The 22,130-nt window shown below is 45.0% G+C and overlaps 1 protein-coding gene across 2 annotated transcripts in view; it reads right to left on the reverse strand.

Annotated features, from left to right (window-relative positions):
- Window positions 1–1,796: 1,796 nt before the first annotated feature.
- The window catches only part of CCDC14 (coiled-coil domain containing 14), a gene marked incomplete at both ends in the record, with an annotated part of 58,835 nt that continues 38,501 nt past the window's right edge, over window positions 1,797–22,130 (reverse strand). For both annotated transcript variants that reach the window (XM_080696801.1, XM_080696800.1), the window contains 4 exons: window positions 1,797–2,703; window positions 10,597–10,729; window positions 10,801–11,019; window positions 13,060–13,142. In XM_080696801.1, the coding sequence (XP_080552927.1) occupies window positions 1,797–2,703; window positions 10,597–10,729; window positions 10,801–11,019; window positions 13,060–13,142 (1,342 nt within the window). The remainder of the gene's footprint in view (window positions 2,704–10,596; window positions 10,730–10,800; window positions 11,020–13,059; window positions 13,143–22,130) is intronic.

Consider the following 22,130-nt stretch of genomic DNA (forward strand, 5'->3'; position numbering starts at 1 on the left):
TCAGTCAGCGCTTCTAAAAGACATGTCTTATGATTGGTGTTTAAAGTGGGTGCATTCTGGTGGGACTGAGACTTCAACCTGTGGGTTCTGACTACTTTAGGTAGACAGTGTAGTTGGATTAGAGGTTGTTCTCCTGGTGTCCACTGCAGAAATCAATGCTTGCTTCCTGATGAGGAAAAATCCCCATATATTTTGGGATCACAGAAGTGATCTGTGTTGTGAACATATAACAGGAGAGACATTTTCTTTTCCCCCTATGCTCCCAATTATCATGATACTCTTAAGAATTTGCTTCTGGCCGGTCATGGTGGTACATGCCTGTAATCCAGTACTTTGGAGGATGAGACAGGAAGATCACAGCTTCAAGGCCAGCCCTGGCAACATAGCAAGACCCTGTTTCAAAAAACGAAAAATAAAATAAAATAAAAAGGGCTGAGGCTGTAGCATGGAGGTAGAATATCAAGTCCAATCTCCAATACCACATACACATAGATTTGAGTACAGTTGGTATTTGGAAGTAGAAAGGTGATACAATTTTCTTCTTTGCCTTATTCCATTGTGTTCCTGACATATGTTGAAGAGATGTGGTCTATTGCTTCCAAATAAGAAGTCAATAAATTGATAGATGAATGCTGGAAGTAATACTATTTAACTGTTAAAGAACAACTCTGTAAAAGTAGTTTAGAACTCATTTAATACTTTTATACCTAAAAAAAAAAACACAACTGTACAATCTGGACAGGTCAGAGCATGGTCTTCAGAAGTTGTAGCACCAATTAACTAAAACAAGATCAGGAAGTGATTTGGGGACCAGCAGAGCACTCTCTAGTTCTAAAGCCTGTTCAAGAATTAAACACAACTGTACTAGGTAGATGACATGTATTAAATGCTAGAGACAGTATACGAGTCAGCTTTCTAAGAGTTAAAATGTGATCTTCACATGGAAAGTGGCGATACTGAACAGTTGAACAGTGAAGAAGTGATGAGAGAAAATAACATATTTTGTCATATTTATAAGATAGAAAATGTTCTTAGCTGAATGATGGGGGGGTAGAAAAACTGGTCCAGAAAGCTAGTTTAACAACAAATACTGAGATTTATAAACTCTATCATGTTCAAAGATAATAAGGACAAAATCCCAATTTATTTTAAAAAATAAAATTTTAAAAGTAAAGTTTAGCTTTTCTCTATCAGTGTGATTTTATTTTTTAAAATCATGCATTCAGGATTAAAATAAATGAAATGCCAAGGACTTTACAAACCATGTTAATTAAGGATGTTATCAACATTTTTTTTAATGAAGTGGAACTATCTGTCATCTTTTCTCATAGAAGAAATATTTATAAAACACAGTATCATTAAGAAACAAACAGGTATCATAAAATAGAAAGTAAACTCTAGTTTGAATATAAAATTGTTCACAGCGATTCCCCTTCCCATTATCCTTTAGGACAACCAGAAAATCCTTTCAACCTGCTAATTAGTTAAACAACTAATTAGTTAAATTAGTAAGGCAATTCTAATTGCTAAGTACTAAATTAAAACATTATAGTAATTTCCTAATCTTCCATAACTTTTTTCTTAGCAACAGTTAATTTCTTAAGATTACCTGTTTTTGTAAGCTCCAAAGAATCAAAATATCCCAACAGTACACTTACTACTCATACAATTTGTTTTATACATAATTAATAATGTAAAAAGTTATTTCTCTACAGGAATTAAAATGTACCCTCAATATATATACCCTCAAGTTCTACTCTTGTAAGGTGAAGCATTCAATCAGTTTTCTTCTGAATTCATTTCTCCAGAAGACCAGTCCTTAAGGATTTCTGGAGTCTAGCTATGTTGGCATCCAATGCCGCCAGGCCATTTCTGAAGTCTTGTTCATCACGAGATGTGAACGTTGAAAATGAAGAGAGGCTCCAGTCTGACATCAAGTCAGAATTTAGAAAGCTGCCATCACAGACCACACTGCGTTTCACTTGCACACTGGCAGTGTGACAAGCGGCTGGGCGGTGACTTGCAGCTTGTTCCTCTGGATCCTCAGGGGTAGCAGGAATCTTCTCAATCGCTTCCTTGATTATCTTGAGGAGCTGTTTGTCCTCTGTATCAACTGTTCTGGAAAGTTTTTCAGGTGCATCTTCATTTTTTGAAGAAAAAACTACAGGTGCACATAGTTTACTTTCTGTTTCAGAGACAAGTGCACTATTGGCAACTAGCTGTGTTGTAGGAATACTAATCTGTGGCTGGGGGGATATTCTCTTAGAAGAGTTTCTAGCAAAAGGAATATAAATTGTGTTATCCAAATTACACTCATCCTCTATTAAAGTCATGGTTTCACACTCGGCGTCAGAACCCTGTTTTGAGGGAGTAGAAGGAACCCCAGGTGCAGATGCTCCCTCCATGCCCCTAGCATCACTATGTCGAGGGTCTTTGGAGGGCAGATCACTTTCATAGGATCTGTCTGGCTCTATAGTTTTCTCATTTTTAATTGTGGAAAATGGCTCTGAATGTGTAAAACTGTGATTTGTTTCTAACTTATTTAGGTAGCTCATAATGGAAGTGTGGAGAGGGGCTGGGTCCTGTTGAAGTTGTTTATCATAAATGTTCAGAAGTGATGTGGTAAGATTAGTCCCAGGCTTGCAGCGAGCCGTGTCCACACTAAGATCTGACAGCAGCTTTGCCATACTGTTCTGTAAAGTTCTGTCAAGAAGAATTTAGCACAGTATTTTTTAAATCTGTTTCATTCACTCATATCTCCATTTTTTTTGTTGTTGTTGTTGCAATACTGGAAATTGAACCCAGGGGCTTTCTACCTCTGAGCTATACCCCCAGCCCTAATTTTTATTCTTTATTTTCAAACAGGGTCTCACTAAGTTGCAAAGGGCCTCACTAAGTAGCTGAGGCTGGCCTTGAACCGGAAATCCCACTGTTTCAGCCTCCCAAATACGAGGAAACCTCCATCTTAAAAAAAAAAAAAAAAGATTTGAGGTGTCTCATTCTTAATATGAATACATGGTACTAAACGCCCAAATCACAGAATATGCTCTGCCAAGAATAAATTAAAATAACAAAGGATAAAAGATCTTGATTTGCATCAAACCTCATAATATATCTGAAAGTAAAGGCTCTTATTTTTTATCTTAAGATATGAAAATGCTTTATTATAAATCTATACTACAAACTGAACCTTTGAGTAAAAAACCCCAGCATAATATAGACTAAGGGACAAAGCAAAATAAAAAAATATACTACTCATTTCTATGGATTCTGTTAAAAATTATTTTTTTCTCCAGGCATAGTGGCCCATGTCTGTAATCCCAGTTACTCAGTAGGTTGGGGCAGGAGGATCCCGAATTTGAGTCCAGCCTCAACAACTTAGTGAGACCTTGTTTACAAATAAAGACATAAAAAAATAAAGGGGTTACCAAGCTACCAAACTAATGCTTGTGTATTTTGTAGTTATACAAGATGTCCATCAACAGATGAATGGATTACAAAATTATGGGATATGTACACAATGGAATTTTACTCAACCATAAAGAAAAACACAATTACATAATATACAGAGAAATGGAAGGAACTGGAGAACATTATGATAAGTGAAATTTTTTTGGTTTGTGTGTGGTACTGGGGTGGAACCCAGGGGCTTTTCTACCTCCAGGCTATATTCCCAGACCTATTTTATATTTTTTATTTGGAAACAGGGTCTCAGTAAGTTGCTGAGAGCCTCACTAAGTAGCTGAGGCTGGCTTCAAACCTGTGCGATCCTCCTATTTCAGGCTAAAGGAGATTAGTCAGTCACAAAAAATAAGAAATCGGATACTCTCCCTAATATGCAAAAACAAGGGAGAAAATGGGTCATAGGAGGAACTCTAGATGAAGAAGGGAATACTATAGATGAGCAAATAAGGCAACCTGAGGGGATGGGAGAAGGGGGGAAGAAGGAAATTCTCTAATTCATGATTTACATTAACAAACATATCAAAGTCAATCACTAAGCCAAATATGAGAAGCAGGGAGAGGGAGGAAATGGGGAGGGAATTGGGTAAGGGCTAATTGTGTGATGTGTGCATGTATGCCTCCACCATCTTGTATTCTATTAAGATGTATGACTACAATGCACCAAAAAAAAAGTAAAAAAATAAAATAAAATAAAATAAAGGGGTTAGAGATGTAGCTTAGGGGTAGCGGGACCCTGGTTCAATCACCAGTATTGTTAAAAAATAAAAGCCCAAATCCTCCATTCAGGGAACACACACACACACACACACACACACACACACACACACACACTGCTGGAACAATACTGAGGGGGAAAAACAGATGATTAGAGATAATTTCCTGTTTTAATTAGGTATAAGCAATGCCAGGTATTGGAAAAGAATGATATAAAGAAAACCATTCAGGGTTAGAAATTAGAAAGAAATGGAATCAAATCCCACTGCCATTATTAGCTGTAATCTTGGTCAAGTCAAGTAGCCTTTCTGAATCTCAATTTTCTTAGTGCTACAAAAAAGATACAAGTAAATAAGTTTAAATAGTAAGATACATGGTAGCCAAGCGAGCTTGGTGGCGCATGCTTGTAATCCCAGCATACAGGAGGCTGAGACAGGAGGACCTTGGATCATGGACAGCCTTATCTACTTAGTGAGGCCTTTTGCAACTCAGTGACACCCTGTTTCAAAATAAAGAATAAAAAATAGGGCTGTGGGTATAGTTCGGAGGTTAGAATGTCCCTGGGTTCCATGTTCCATCTCCAGTACTGGAAAAAAAAAAAAGTTTACATGGCTAAATTTATTAGCACAGTTTCAGCCCAAATGGTTATTCATTTGATGGCAGCTTTTATTAGTAGCCCTATTAAAGCCATTTAATAAATAGCCTGAATTTAGTTATTTAAATTGAAGCATGCATGTTCTTACAAATCAATGAGGAAAAAGTAAACATATCACTTTTAGAAAAGATACAAAAGGCACCAACAGGTAATTAACAAAAAATATTAACTGGGCATATTTTAAAAGTTCAGCTTCTAAACTTTTTAATTTTCAGAACTTAGGACCTCACACATGCTATACAAATATTCTACCCTTGAGCTATATCTCCAGCTCCTAACTATTTATTTATTTATTTATTTATTTATTTAGTGGTACTGGGGTTCCTGGAAGCCCTTCTACATCTGGGCTACACTCCCAGACCTATTTTATACTTTTTATTTGGAAACAGGATCTCTTAAGCCAGCGTGCTGGCTTTGAACCTGCACAATCCTCCTGTCTCCGCCTCCCAAGCGCGGGGATTACAAGAGTGTGCCACCACACCCAGCCCCAGCTCCCAACTTTTTAAATGTTTAATTTAAAATTTTATTCAGATAAATTTATTTTTACTTCATGTTTGCCTAATATAGTAAAAATAAGAATAGTACTGGGGATTGAACTCAGTGCCCTGCATATGCATGTGTTCTACCACTGGACTACATCCCCAGTACTTTTTAAGTTTTTATTTTGAGACAAAGTCTTGCTAAGTTTGTATAGGATGACCTTGATCAAACTTGTCATCTTCCTGCCTCAGCCTCCTGAGTGACAACAGAGATTACAAATGTGTGCCACTACACCCAGCATATCCCATATATGTTGACCCAGAAAACTGCACTTTCAGATTTTGTCCTACTAATATACACAAAGAGACTGCACTCAAATATATAGTTAAAAAGACATTTATAATAGAAAATTGATGGATGTATATTTATATTGGAAAATAAATGGGTAATCTCCATCTTTAACTTAGGTAAATTATGGATGACAGCATCATAGCCATTGTAGTCATGTTGTAAAAATTATTTGTTGATGATGGACATTATATAAATATAAAGAAGCCATAAATAATATTGATATAATAAATATCTTTGTAAAAAAGCAGTCAGACATGCAAATAAAAATACTAGAAGAAAATCTCTATATTAAATGGTTAGCAGTGATTATATCTTTGGATAGAAAATGATTTTTTTTCTTACAAAAGAAAAAATTAGAAAGGTAGGAGGAATAGGAATATCTCTGACCACATCACCCCATCCTCAGGCTGGTATATCACCACACAGGGAGGAATGCCTTGAGTAGGAAAAGAGCTGGAGGTGGATGCTCAGCATCTCTACCTGGCATCATGCTTCCCCAGGCCAGGGAACAATGCAAATCTCAGCCAGGAGGGAAAACCATGTTCAATCTCGGAACTTAGCATAAGGCACAGCCACTTGACCTCAGAGCTCAGGCAGCAGACCAGCCAACTTAGAAGACCCCAGAGAAAGGTCTGCCTGCTTATGTTTATTTATTACCTGCTAGTCCACCCAGAATCCCAGGCTAGACTAAAGGTCTATCACCACCACAGAATACCTAGAAAGGCCAGGAGAGATGGCCACTTCCTCAAATGAGCAGATAAAGACCCAGGAGCATAAAGAATCAAAGAAATACAATACCACCAACAGAAACTAATAAACTTCAGTAACGAACCTTAAGGAAATAGAGATACATGACTGACAAAAATACAGAACAATCCTCCTTAAACAGTTCAGAGAGCCGGGCATGGTGGTGCATGCTTGTAATCCCAGTACTTGGGAGGCTGAGACAGGAAGACTGCAGTTTGCAGACAGCCTCAGCTACTTAGTAAGACCCTCTGCAACTTAGTGAGACCTTGTTTCAAAATAAAGAATAAAAAAATTAGGGCTGGAATTGTAGTTTGAAGGTAGAACACTCCTGGGTTCCATCCCCCATACTGCAAAAAAAACAAAAAGAAAAAAGTGATAAAGCACATGCATGAGGTCATGAGTTTAATCCCCAGAACAAAATTAATAATAAATAAATAGATAGATAGATAGATAGATAGATAGATGGATGGATGATAGTTCAGGGAGCCAGGCGTAGTGGCACAAGCCTATAATCCCAGTACATGGGAGCTGAAACAGGAGGATTACAGGTTCAAAGCCAGCCTCAGCAATTTAGTAAGGTTCTCAGCAACTTAGAGAGACCCTGTTTCCAAAAAAAAATAAGATACGACTGAGGGTGGTTCAGAGGTAGAATGCTCCTGGGCTCAATTCCCATAGCTACAAAAAAGAAAAAAAGAGAAAAAGAAGAGCCAAAAGTTTACAATATTTTAGATACTTTTTTTTTTTTTTTTTTGCAGTATGGGGGAGGAACCCAGGGCATTCTACCTCTGAGCTACACCCCCAGCCCTATTTTTTTACTCTTTAAGACAGGGTCTCAATGAGTTGCAAAAGACCTCACAAAGTAGCTGAGGCTGTCCACAAACCACGATCTTCCTGTATTAGCCTCTTGAATGCTGGGATTACAAGCGTGTGCCACCACGCCTGGCTAGACACTGTCTTTCTTTAAAGGTCGATAATATCCAAGAATTAATTCATTTTTCAATTCCTATACTTCTATGTTAGGTAAATGTTAAGAAAAGGCAGGCTCCAGTTATAAGCCAAACTTAAACACTGAAAAGGCATACTGTATGTTATTGTGTAAAAATGAGCAGGTACATGTGTCTTTTCCACGGAAGTGGAAGAGTCCCTCAATACTGGCTCATCTTTACTCATAAACTCATCTTTACTCCTTATAAACAGGAGGCAAATCTGAAGAGAGAATTTGAAACCTGGCCCAGGTCCCAGTCCAGGAACCAACCAGCTGTGAAAGTCAGGTAAGTCATTTCATCTTTTTGGACTTTTGTTTATTTTCTAAAACAATATGCACTATTACCATGTTCTTATGTTTTTATTACCAAATTTTTGGTAAGTGAGCCACACATGTTGAACAGTATTTAGTAATGTTTATCCATTAAAAAAAAAGAAATACATCTCTCTCCATACGTAATTCAAGTACTAGAATAAGCTTTTTGCTTGATGATGTGGACATTTAGTAACTAAAATAATAAAATATTTCTATGTGGGATTCACACATTTATATTTGTAACACAGTATAAGTGTTTGTTGAATAAATGAATAGGCATACAAATCTATCCATTCATCCAGGTTAAAAAAAATGCTAAGCTTTATTTGAATTAAATTAAGCACAGAGCTTCTCGCTAGAAATATATATTATTTTAGCTAAAACCATGCCATGTGTGAGAGGGAAAGGACATTTGGCAAGGAATTAAGAGATTAGAATTCTAGCCCGAGGTTGGCATTAACTCATTTTCTTTTCTTCTTTCTCTCTTTCTTTCTTTCTCTCTCTCTCTCTCTCCCTTTGGTATGACGGATTGAACCCAGGGACATTCTACCTCCAAGCTATACCCCAGAGCTTTTTATTTTTTGTTTTGAAACATGCCTTGCTAGGTTGCTGAGAGTCTTGCTACATTGCTGAGGCTGGTGTTGAACTTGTGATCCTCCTGTCTCAGCCTCCTAAGTACCAGGGTTACAGGTGTGCATTATCACACCTGGCTTATTATTAATTTTTATTAGTACTTTAATTTGCATGGTCTTAATTTCCCCTCTATGAAAATGCAGATATTAAAATCTCTCCAGAGATGAAGACAAATAAAAATAACAGATATGGGAAAGAGAAGACTCTGAAAGAAATCAAAGTACTTTATAAATAAGATGCCAACTTTTGATTTCATGCCCATAAAACACTGGACTTACCCATATGCTGAAAAAGATTGAGAGAAGAAGAGAAAACCACCAGGGAACTAGATCTTCCTCTCTGTAAGAGTTTCTGCTTGGGGCTGAGGACCAGGGTCTTAGAAAGAGGCAGGAGATAACACAGCAAAGCCTAAGCAACCTCTCAAGGCACTGGACCACAATGACCTGTTCTCCATTTTTCCTTTCCTCCTTTTACTTTTCTAAATAGACTGTATACTATGTACACTTTAAACCCTACTAACACTTTAGTGAGAATTACATGCCATAAAATTTACCTCTTGAAAAGTACACAATTTGGTGGTTTTCATAAAATCATACACAACTATCTAATTTCAGAACATTTTTATCACCCACTCATTAGCAGTCACTCCCTATTCTGCCCCTCTTTTCTCATCCCATGATAACTACTACTCCACTTTGTGTTGCTATGAATTTGACTAGCCTGGACATTTTGTATAAATGGAGCCATACAATATATGTGGCCTCTTATTACTGATTCTTTTACCACAAATACTTGATAACTAACAAAGTCCTCACCCCAGTTAATCCTCAGACATTCCTTTGGAAACATTAAAAGTGCTTTCATAAAAAGGGAATACATTCTTTCTTTTGCTTTATTTTGAAGAAGAGTATTATAAGCCAATGTTTAGAAACTTGACCAGAGCCAAATCAATTATAATTCTATATGAATACAAGAAATGTTTTTTGCTTTTTCTACTGTTTAGTAAGTTTCAGTGAAATTATTCTATGAAATATAAATGTGAAAAAATAGTATTTCTATTTTAACATTAAAGTTATTTCAAATATATTTATAAAACTAAATATATTAAATAACACACCCACACCCACACACACCATATATATATATGGTTTGATCTATTTCCCTAAAAGTTTATAATTCAAAATGGTCTCCTCTATTTTCCTAAAAGTCTACAATTCAATATAACTCCATTAATTGGTAATATAATATAGATCGTTTTATATGTAGGTTTGTTTTATATTTGGAACTTTGAACTTCTAAGATCATTCAGAGGCATGGTCAGATCTGATGATTTTCAGGCCTAAAATAACTTCTTCTTTTGGGATTTTAAAGCACAGTTAAAAATCCAATTCTAAGGTGGGCATGGTGGTGCACACTTGTAATCCTAGTATTTGGGGAAGCTGAGACAGGAGGATTGCAGGTTTGGAGCCAGCCTCAGCAGCTTAGTGAGGCTCTCAGCAAATTGGTGAGACTCTGTTTCCAATAAAATATAAAACAGGTCTGGGGTTGTAGCGTGGAGGTAGAAGGTCCCTGGGTTCCATCCCCAGTACCCACCTCCCCCCCCCCACACACACAAAAAAAAAAACCAACAACAAAAACAAAACCAATACTTAGCAAATGTCTCAAAAGAAAACTTTTTAAGTAAATATAATAGAAAAATTGAATAAAGTAATATTACTTATTTGGGAAAAGACCTGTTAGGAGATAAGGGATCTTAGGGACTGCTGCCAACTTTCTCATTTTACTGATAAAAGGAAGAAAATTTAAGTTCAAAGAGGCTAAAAGACTTACCCAAGATCATATAGAATGAAGACTTCCCATTTGAAATGATTTTCATGAATTTTTAGTCCCCTCCACAACAATCCCATTCAAATCCCCACTTTACAGTTGAGGTTCAGAGAAGTTAAAGATGTGCTCAAAGCTACTTAGCTAATATGTGGCTGAACTGAGCTTCTACTCAGGTCTCTGACTTCAGAGCAGAGTTAATCATTTTGCTATACAAGTCTTTAGCTTCTCATTGCAGCCCATTATCTAGATCATGTGGTTTTTTTTAAAACCACCTAGCCAGTTTTGGAATTTCTAAACCAACTTAATTAGAACAGACAAAAACATTAGAAATAGAAAAAGACACAAGAATGATAGTCTGACATTACTTTGAAGTTTATAATACATCAAATAAAAGGTTTGGGTTATTCAAAAAAAGTCATTTTACCTGGTTAATTCTCTTAGTCGAGTCACCTCAGCATCACGCTGACGTAGTGTTATTCCCAATATCTGGTTTTCCTTTTCTGCAGTTTCTAACTTAAACTGGGAGTTTTTCATATTGACCAGGGCTTCCTCCAATTCTAAAGGAACAAAACATTTTAGTTTCTTCTTTTTGAAAAAATGTGACTCTAACTATAGTCCAAATACATACCAATTTTTATCCTTGTTATCTCAATGTCAAATTGCTGTTTATTTTCAAGAAGAACTTGATCTTTGTCTTTAAATATACTAGCAAATTTTTTATTTTCATCTTTTTGATTTTCAATCACTTTTAAGAGCTCTTCATTTTTACTCTGCAGTAATTCTTGGCTCTTCAGTAACTCCTGCAATTGATTTTGCAGTGACATGTTCAATGACTGAAGGGAAAACACTGTAAAACAAAACAAATCTAACAGTTGTTTTTCAATTTAAAAAATACAAACCTAGAAAAGATCTGTTGTTAGAAAAAGGCTTGAGATTTATTGATTTTGCTTAACAACTATGTGCTGAGATGTTTTATATAAATACTAATTGTATTTTTTAAACTGATTGGCAGATGTCCTGTCTTACTTATCCAATTGATAATGTGGGCATTATTTTTACCTTTTTAAATGAAAGTAAAAAATTCAAAGCTACAAAATACCAATGATACCAAGTGATTCTCATTAAAGGTTCTCCCTCTCCACCCCTCACTCTCCTCCCAGAAGCAATCGCTATTACTTTTGGTTATATTCCTGGAAAACACTTTTGTACATAATATTTTACATAAAAATACATATGTTTAAACATAAAATAATGATACTATACCCAGTTTCTAACTTTGTCTTTTTCCCCCATAAAGCTGTTATGTATTATTAGCACATAGACCTATCACATTCTTTTTCATGGCTATAACATTTCATTTAGCAAATACAGCCTTAAAAGAATGCTTGCGAGGAATGAAGCACTGGGTGAGCAGTAAACAACATAGACACAGTCCTTGATGGTGCTAACACTAAACAAGTAATTATAAATAGTAATAGTAATTATAAATACTCCTATAAAAACAACCAATAAGGTAAATGGATAATAAACAGAATCTTGTCCTCTTCAATCTCTTCTTGTCCTCTTCAATCTCTCTCTCACCCCCGTCTTTTGTTCACAGTGGAACTAGGATGATGTAACTCAAAGTACCTCATGAAAGTGTAACTCTGGTTGCTCTTATTTTTCTTATTTTTTGTGTAAGAGATATTTACATATTAAGAAAATTAAGCCTCTGTATGCCAAGTATTGCCAAAAAATTCTTTCCCATTTGCTGGTATTTTTAAAATGTATTTTACTGTTCAGAAATTGAAAAAAAAAAAAAAGTCTGGAGACATTTTATCAATCTGTTCCTTTGACATCTATGTTCAAATTAAGCTTAAGAAAATCTCTGATGAAAAAAGAGTTCTCATCTTTTCTTCTAATACTATTACAGCTTTTTTCTCTATTAAGCTCTGTGACCCATAAGGGCAATTTGGTAGCTCATGCCTAGAGTCTCAGTTACAGAGGGGGCTCAGGAGGGAGGATCACTTGGGCCCAGAAGTTTGAGACTTTGTCTTGAACTTGTCATAACATAGTAAGACCTTGTCTCAAAACAAAACAAAACAAGAACAATTTGGTAATATCTGTCAAAGTTGCAAATACATATACCCTTTGGCTCCTCAGTTCTTCCACTATAAATCTATCCTGCAAAAATGCTCATATATGTGCATAAATATAAGAATTTTCATTGTGCTATTGTTTGCACTGGGTAAAGGGGGAAGTACTCAGATATCTTTCAGAAAATCTTATATATGTTATGACTGAGACACATAAGCAAAATACTCAAGCAGCTATTCAAGAGAAAATGCATATTTATGTATTTTGATAGAGAAGTGTCTACTACATTTTAAACGAATAAATGTAAGCTTTGGAAGATTATATAGAGTATATTCTCATTTTTAAAAAAATAAAAGCACATATATAGTTCTATTATGCCTGGCACAATATACAACTTACAAGAAGTATATTATTGGGAAGTGATAGCACTGATCTTTTATTTTCATGCACTATCTTACATTTTAATATAAAGCATTATTCCTAGATTTTAAAAGTTGGCTATAAAGAATCTACTAAGACAAAGTAATTAAGAAAGTTAATGTTTAGTTTGTTTGTTTGCATTGGGGATTAAACTCAATGATGTTCTACCACTGAAATAAACTTTCAACCCTTTTTACTTTTTTATTTTGAAACAGGGTCTTACTAAGTTACTGTGTACTAGGCCTCAAACCTGCAATCCTTCTGTCTCAGCCTCCCAAGTACAGGGATTACAGGAATGCACCACCATGCTCAGCAAGAGAGTCCAATTCTTTATCAACATTTACAAAGCCACAAAATCTTTAACCTTAATTCTTAAAGTTCTTTTACCTACATTCAAGGTTACATTCCACCGGACCAGATGCCTTTCGAGTTTTTTCTTGTTCTTTGAGTCGCTGGTTCAAAATTCTCAATTGCCTACAGGAAATAATGAAGAATTATGAATGCAAGAATCCCAAGCCCATTTGCCAGTATACATTTGACAGCCTATCAAAAAGACAAAACATAAAGAGGGGTACACAAGCACTACCTAGTAGAACAGCAGAAGAAATATCCATCTTGTCCTCAAAACAAAAGAAAAAACTAAATGAACAAAACAACAACTACTATTAGGGGACTGGGATAATTTTGTAAAAGATTGCTTGGGATAGCATAAAACCTTCCCTCAACAGACTACTAACTTTTTGTGTATGTGTGTTTTAAGTGATTTTTAAAACAACTTTCCCTTCTTATCCTCTCTTGCTATTTTCTTCTGTTTTCCTTCTCTTTATTACTATAGTTAATCATCTACTTTTTCAAAGATCTGTCACTACTATGAACTAGTATACCTGCAGGCCACTGACTACTAGCATACATCTTTCTGCTTGATGTTTAATTTCCTTATTAGATGGAAACCTGAATGGCTATTTAATGAGAATGTTAATAAGTCACAACTATGCCCTAAAATGAACCCCACAATATGTAGCTGTATTGCCAACAAAAACATGTTTTTCTCAGACCTAAGAAGGTATTGTTTAGAAAAAGTTATCTCTAGCAACTTTTCAGAATTACTTACGTGAAAATATTCTGTGTTAAAATATTTTTGCCAGGTGTGGTGGCACACACTTGTAATCCCAGCACTTGGAAGGCTGAGACTGGAGGATTGAGGTTCAAGGACAGCCTCAGCTACATAGTGAGGCCCTTTGCAACTCAGTGAGACCCTATTTCAAAATAAAGAATAAAAAATAGGGCTGGGGGTGTAGCTCAAAGGTAGAAATGCCCCTGGGTTTCATCTCCAGTACTGCAAAAAAAAAAAAAAAAATGTGTGTGTTTGTGTGTGTAACTGAAACTAAAATGATAGTACCTTACCTCATATCATTCACATGTATTAATTCTGGGTATATTAAAGAGCTAAATATAAAATATACAAATAATGCCCAATTATTCAAATTTTGGAAGAGAAATCCAAATAATCTCCAAGTGAGGAAAGCATTCTTAGATCAAGACTCAAAATTCAGCAACCATCAAGGTAAAAAAAAATGAAGGACTTAAGTACATCCAAATTTGAAACATGTTCTAGAATTGAAGGCCTGGAAGAAAATACCTGCCACATACATGACAGGCAAAGGCTACACAATATTTAAAGAATTTCTACAAATGTAAGGAAGTCATCTTTTTTTTAAATTAATTTATTTTTTAAATTGGTGCATTGTAGTCATATATCAATCACATTGGAGTACAAGACTTGAGAGGATATACAAGCACACATCATCCAATTAGCCCTCCTCCAGCCCCCATCCCATTCCCTCCCCCTCCCTCCATCCCACACTTCTTTGGTGATTTACTTTGATACATTTGTTTATGTACCTCCTGCGTTTTAAAGAGGCTCCGTCCTCCAGTATTACATACCCTCTGATTGGTCACATTAGTTGCTTCACTATAGGGCCCTTTCTATAGCTCAACCTCTTCCTGTTGCCCTTTTCCTCCTAGTTATTGCTGATTAAGAGAAGCGTCTGATTTATATTTTCTGCGATATTTCTCTGTGCATGCTGCGTTGCAAGTACCGATCCCACTCTTGATGGTCCCAGTAGTGGCCTGGCTACTCAGTGGACTGATCCAGACCTCGCTGGCTCAAGCAGCGGCCTTGCCTCATGGGAGGCCCCAGGTCTAGTCTCGCTGGCCCCTGCACCGGTCTAACCCCTAAGCTGGCTTCGGTCCCGGCCTTGGAGGCCGCAGGAGTGGCCTTGCCTCACGGCAGGCTCCAATGCCAGCCTTGCTGGACCCAGCATCGGCCTCACCCCTCGGCAGGCTCCAATCCCGGGCTCAGAGGCCCCAGTACCAGCCTTGCCTCATGGCAGGCTCCGGTGCCGGCCTCGCTGGCCCCAGCACCGGCCTAATCCCTCAGCAGGTTCCGTTCCCGGGTTAGGAGGCCCCAGCACTGGCCATGTCTCACGGCAGGCTCCGATGCCGGCCTTGCTGGCCCCAGTACTGGTCTAGCCCTTCGGCAGGTTGTTATCCTGGCCTCGGAAGCCCCAGTACTGGCCTTGCCTCAAGGCAGGCTCCGATGCCGGCCTCGATGGCCCCAGCACTGGCCTAACCCCTCGACAGGCTCTTATCCCGGCCACGGATGTCCCAGTATCGGCCTTGCCTCACGGCAGGCTCCAATGCTGGCCTCACTGGCCCCAGCACCGGCCTAACCCCTCGGCAGGCTCTTATCCTGACCTCGGAGGCCCCAGTACCGGCCTTGCCTCAAGGCAGGCTCCAATCCCGGCCTCGGAGGCCTCAGCACCGGCCTTGCCTCACGGCAGGCTCCAATGCCGGCCTCACTGGCCCCAGCACCGGCCTAACCCCTCGACAGGCTCCGATCCCGGCCTCAGAGGCCCCAGTACCGGACTTGCCTCAAGGCAGGCTCCGATGCCGGCCTCGCTGGCCCCAGCACCGGCCTAACCCCTCGACAGGCTCCGATCCCGGCCTCAGAGGCCCCAGTACCGGCCTTGCCTCAAGGCAGGCTCCGATGCCGGCCTCGCTGGCCCCAGCACCGGCCTAACCCCTCGGCAGGCTCTTATCCTGACCTCGGAGGCCCCAGTACCGGCCTTGCCTCAAGGCAGGCTCCAATCCCGGCCTCGGAGGCCTCAGCACCGGCCTTGCCTCACGGCAGGCTCCAATGCCGGCCTCACTGGCCCCAGCACCGGCCTAACCCCTCGACAGGCTCCGATCCCGGCCTCAGAGGCCCCAGTACCGGACTTGCCTCAAGGCAGGCTCCGATGCCGGCCTCGCTGGCCCCAGCACCGGCCTAACCCCTCGACAGGCTCCGATCCCGGCCTCAGAGGCCCCAGTACCGGCCTTGCCTCAAGGCAGGCTCCGATGCCGGCCTCGCTGGCCCCAGCACCGGCCTAACCCCTCGGCAGGCTCTTATCCTGACCTCGGAGGCCCCAGTACCGGCCTTGCCTCAAGGCAGGCTCCAATCCCGGCCTCGGAGGCCTCAGCACCGGCCTTGCCTCACGGCAGGCTCCAATGCCGGCCTCACTGGCCCCAGCACCGGCCTAACCCCTCGACAGGCTCCGATCCCGGCCTCAGAGGCCCCAGTACCGGCCTTGCCTCAAGGCAGGCTCCGATGCCGGCCTCGCTGGCCCCAGCACTGGCCTAACCCCTTGGCAGGCTCCGATCCCGGATTTGGAGGCCCCAGCACTGGTCATGCATCAAGGCAGGCTCCGATGTTGGCCTCGCTGGCCCCAGCACCGGCCTAACCCCTCGGCAGGCTCTTATCCTGACCTCGGAGGCCCCAGTACCGGCCTTGCCTCAAGGCAGGCTCCAATCCCGGCCTCGGAGGCCTCAGCACCGGCCTTGCCTCACGGCAGGCTCCAATGCCGGCCTCACTGGCCCCAGCACCGGCCTAACCCCTCGACAGGCTCCGATCCCGGCCTCAGAGGCCCCAGTACCGGCCTTGCCTCAAGGCAGGCTCCGATGCCGGCCTCGCTGGCCCCAGCACTGGCCTAACCCCTTGGCAGGCTCCGATCCCGGATTTGGAGGCCCCAGCACTGGTCATGCATCAAGGCAGGCTCCGATGTTGGCCTCGCTGGCCCCAGCACCGGCCTAACCCCTCAGCAGGCTCTTATCCTGGCCTCGGAGGCCCCAATACCGGCCTTGCCTCACGGCAGGCTCCGATGCCGGCCTTGCTGGCCCCAGCACCGGCCTAACCTCTCGGCAGGCTCTTGTCCTGGCCTCGGAGACCCCAGTACCGGCCTTGCCTCACGGCAGGCTCCGATGCCGGCCTCGCTGGCCCCAGCCCCGGCCTAACCCCTTGGCAGGCTCCGATCCTGGCCTCGGAGGCCCCAGCACTGGTCATGCCTCAAGGCAGGCTCCGATGCCGGCCTCACTGGCCCCAGCACCGGCCTAACCCCTCGGCAGGCTCTTATCCTGGCCTCGAGGCCCCAGTACCGGCCTTGACTCACGGCAGGCTCCGATGCCGGCCTCGCTGGCCCCAGCACTGGCCTAACCCCTTGGCAGGCTCCGATCCCGGATTTGGAGGCCCCAGCACTGGTCATGCATCAAGGCAGGCTCCGATGCCGGCCTCGCTGGCCCCAGCACCGGCCTAAGCCCTCAGCAGGCTCTTATCCTGGCCTCGGATGCCCCAGTACCGGCCTTGCCTCACGGCAGTCTCCGATGCCGGCCTCGCTGGCCCCAGCGCCGGCCTAACCCCTCGACAGGCTCTTGTCCTGGCCTCGGAGGCCCCAGTACCGGCCTTGCCTCACGGCAGGCTCCGATGCCGGCCTCACTGGCCCCAGCACCGGCCTAACCCCTCCGCAGGCTTCGATCCTGGCCTCGGAGGCCCCAGCACTGGTCATGCCTCAAGGCAGGCTCCGATGCCGGCCTCGCTGGCCCCAGCACCGACCTAACCCCTCGGCAGGCTCTTATCCTGGCCTCGAGGCCCCAGTACCGGCCTTGCCTCAAGGCAGGCTCCGATGCCTGACTCGCTGGCCCCAGCACCGACCTAACCCCTCGGCAGGCTCTCATCCTGGCCTCGGAGGCCCCAGTACCGGCCTTGCCTCACAGCAGGCTCCGATGCCGGCCTTGCTGGCCCCAGCACCGGCCTAACCCTTCGGCAGGCTCTTATCCTGGCCTCGGAGGCCCCAGTACCGGCCTTGCCTCAAGGCAGGCTCCGATGCCGGCCTCGCTGGCCCCAGCGCCGGCCTAACCCCTCAGCAGGCTCTTATCCTGGCCTCGAGGCCCCAGTACTGGCCTTGCCTCAAGGCAGGCTCCGATGCCGGCCTCACTGGCCCCAGCACCGGCCTAACCCCTCGGCAGGCTCCGATCCCGGCCTCGGAGGCCCCAGTACCGGCCTTGCCTCACGGCAGGCTCCGATGCCGGCCTCGCTGGCCCCAGCACCAGCCTAACCCCTCGGCAGGCTCCGATCCTGGCCTCGGAGGCCCCAGCACTGGTCATGCCTCACGGCAGGCTCCGATGCCGGCCTCGCTGGCCCCAGCACCGGCCTAACCCCTCGACAGGCTCTTGTCCTGGCCTCGGAGGCCCCAGTACCGGCCTTGCCTCACGGCAGGCTCCGATGCCGGCCTCGCTGGCCCCAGCACCGGCCTAACCCCTCGGCAGGCTCCGATCCCGGCCTCGGAGGCCCCAGCACTGGTCATGACTCAAGGCAGGCTCCGATGCCGGCCTCACCGGCCTAACCCCTCGGCAGGCTCTTATCCTGGCCTCTGAGGCCCCAGTACCGGCCTTGCCTCATGGCAGGCTCTGATGCCAGCCTCACTGGCCCCAGCACCGGCCTAACCCCTCAGCAGGCTCTGGTCCCGTCCTCGGGGGCCCCAGCACTGGCCTTGCCTCACGGCAGGCTCCGATGCCGTCCTCGCTGACCCCAGCACCGGCCTAACCCCTCAGCAAGTTCCGGACCCGACCTCGGAGGCCCTAGCACAAGCCTTGCCTCATGGCAGGCTCCAATGCCAGCCTCGCTGGCCCCAGCACCGGCCTAACCCCTCTGCAGGTTCCAATCCCGGCCACGGAGGCCTCAGTAGTGGCCTTGCCTCACAGCAAGCTCCGATGTCGGCCACTGGCCCCGGCGCCCGCCTAACCCCTCAGCAGGTTCTGATCACTGTCTCTGTGGTTATTATTTCAAAGGTTCCAGGTGTAATGTATCAGATCTCTGCCTCCCCCGAGTATTGGCCACTGGTATTGCCACTGCCTCCACCATTTCAAATCCTTCCCAGGCTCTTTTTCCACTCTGAATGTTGTCCAGTGTTCCTAAGCATGCGTGATGGTAGCATTCGACATTTGGTGTAATTTCTCCAAAAAAATAAAGTTGGTAAGATCCGGTTTCTGCTTCTCCTGAATACAAGTCTCCACCACCATCGCGGAGAACTCTTTCAACACCGCATTTCTCCTTGGTCTCTGCTAAACTCTCTCCTTATATGTGATGTCTGAGATTCTTAACAATATAGAGAAATAGCAGTCCTCTTTCACGGCGAATTTTTCCATAAGTTCCAGTGCATTTAGATAAGTTTTGTCTGCATCTCCAGTGTCCTGGCATCCATAACGGCTTTCTTACCTCCTCTCCGATATTTTTCTTTATCTTTTTCTGTTCTGGGCCCGGTTTCTCCAGGGGTCTGGCGTGCTACTCGCAGTTCGGCCCGGGGCCCAGAGTCCCGCGACCCGGGCCCCATCTGGCGTGCCCAGCCTGCGACCCCCGCCCAGAACCCAGCGTCTTACTGGGCCTGGTTTCTCCAGGGGTCTGGCGTGCTATGCATCGGAGCCTGCCGTGAGGCAAGGCCGGTGCTGGGGCCTCCGAGCCCGGAATAAGAGCCTGCTGAGGAGTTAGGCCGGTGCTGGGGCCAGCGAGGCCGGCATCGGAGCCTGCCTTGAGGCAAGGCCGGTACTGGGGCCTCCGAGGCCAGGATAAGAGCCTGCCGAGGGGTTAGGCCGGTGCTGGGGCCAGCGAGGCCGGCATCAGAGCCTGCCGTGAGGCAAGGCCGGTGCTGGGGCCAGCGAGGCCGGCATCGGAGCCTGCCTTGAGGCAAGGCCGGTACTGGGGCCTCCGAGGCCAGGATAAGAGCCTGCCAAAGGGTGAGGCCGGTGCTGGGGCCAGCGAGGCCGGCATCGGAGCCTGCTGTGAGGCAAGGCCGGTGCTGGGGCCTCCGAGGCCGGGATTGGAGCCTGCCCTGAGGCAAGGCCGGTACTGGGGCCTCCGAGGCCAGGATAAGAGCCTCACGAGGGGTTAGGCTGGTGCTGGGGCCAACGAGGCCAGCATCGGAGCCTGCCGTGAGGCATGACCAGTGCTGGGGCCTCCAAGGCCGGGATCGGAGCCTGCCAAGGGGTTAGGCCGGTGTTGGGGCCAGCAAGGCCGGCATCGGAGACTGCCTCGAGGAAAGGCCGGTACTGGGGCCTCCGAGGCCAGGATAAGAGCCTGCTGAGGGGTTAGGCCGGTGCTGGGGCCAGCGAGGCCGGCATCGGAGCCTGCCGTAAGGCAAGGCTGGTGCTGGGGCCTCCGAGGCTGGCATCAGCCTGCCTTGAGGCAAGGCCGGTACTGGGGCCTCCGAGGCCGGGATAAGAGCCTGCCGAGGGGTTAGGCCGGTGCTGGGGCCAGCGAGGCCGGCATCGGAGCCTGCCATGAGGCAAGGCCGGTAGTGGGGCCTCCGAGGCCAGGATAAGAGCCTGCTGAGGGGTTAGACCGGTGCTGGGGCCAGCAAGGCCGGCATCGGAGCCTGCCTTGAGGCATGACCAGTGCTGGGGCCCCCAAGGCCGGGATCGGAGGCTGCCGAGGGGTTAGGCCGGTGCTGGGGCCAGTGAGGCCGGCATCGGAGCCTGCCTTGAGGCAAGGCCGGTACTGAGGCCTCCGAGGCCAGGATAAGAGCCTGCCGAGGGGTTAGGCCGGTGCTGGGGCCAGCGAGGCCGGCATCAGAGCCTGCCGTGAGGCATGACCAGTGCTGGGGCCTCCGAGGCCGGGATCGGAGCCTCCTGAGGGGTTAGGCCGGTGCTGGGGCCAGTGAGGCCGGCATGGGAGCCTGCCTTGAGGCAAGGCCGGTACTGGGGCCTCGAGGCCAGGATAAGAGCCTGCCGAGGGGTTAGGCCAGTGCTGGGGCCAGCGAGGCCGGCATCGGAGCCTGCTGTGAGGCATGACCAGTGCTGGGGCCTCCGAGGCCAGGATCGGAGCCTGCCGAGGGGTTAGGCCGGTGCTGGGGCCAGTGAGGCCGGCATCAGAGCCTGCCTTGAGGCAAGGCCAGTACTGGGGCCTCGAGGCCAGGATAAGAGCCTGCTGAGGGGTTAGGCCGGTGCTGGGGCCAGCGAGGCCGGCATCGGAGCCTGCTGTGAGACATGGCCAGTTCTGGGGCCTCCGAGGCCGGGATTGGAATCCTGCCAAGAGGTTAGACCGGTGCAGGGGCCAATGGCCAGCATCGGAGCCTGGCGTGAGGCAAGTTCACTCCTGCGGCCTCCAAGGCCGGGACCAAAGCCAGCTTAGGGGTTAGACCGGTGCAGGGGCCAGCGAGACCAGAACTGGGGCCTCCCATGAGGCAAGGCCACTGCTTGAGCCAGCGAGGTCTGGATCAGTCCACTGAGTAGCCAGGCCACTACTGGGACCATCAAGAGTGGGATCGGTACTTGCAATGCAGCATGCACAGAGAAATATCGCAGAAAATATAAATCAGACGCTTCTCTTAATCAGCAATAACTAGGAGGAAAAGGGCAACAGGAAAAGGTTGAGCTATAGAAAGGGCCCTATAGTGAAGCAACTAATGTGACCAATCAGAGGGTATGTAATACTGGAGGACGGAGCCTCTTTAAAACGCAGGAGGTACATAAACAAATGTATCAAAGTAAATCACCAAAGAAGCGTGGGATGGAGGGAGGGGGAAGGAATGGGATGGGGGCTGGAGGAGGGCTAATTGGATGATGTGTGCTTGTATATCCTCTCAAGTCTTGTACTCCAATGTGATTGATATATGACTACAATGCACCAATTTAAAAAATAAATTAATAAAAAAAGGAAAAAAAATAAAAATAAAATAGATGTTACACATGCTGTTTTAATATATCATGTTAAATTTAAGCATACTTATTTTTAACAAAGGAAAGGAAGAACTGCTGACATTTAGGTAAATATTTTTTCAGTTAATGCATTTTTACATAGCTAAATTGAGATGAAATTTACTTAAACTGCATGTAAAGTGCATCATTTTATACATTTTGATGTATGGTGTAGTGAAACCACCACCATGATTAAGACACTCACTACCCTCAAGTTTTCTCATGCCTCTCTGCATAATCTTCCCTTTCAGGACACCCACTGATAGTTTGTATCTTCTAAAATTTCATTTATCTTCTTTTACTCAGCAAAAAAGTTTTAAGATTCATCCTTTCCATTGCATGTATCAATAATTCCTTCCTTTTGATTACTGAGTTATTATATAAATATACCACCATTTG

The sequence above is a fragment of the Muscardinus avellanarius genome (genome assembly GCF_963383645.1).
Source record: "Muscardinus avellanarius genome assembly, chromosome: 5".
NCBI classification, from domain to species: domain Eukaryota; kingdom Metazoa; phylum Chordata; class Mammalia; order Rodentia; family Gliridae; genus Muscardinus; species Muscardinus avellanarius.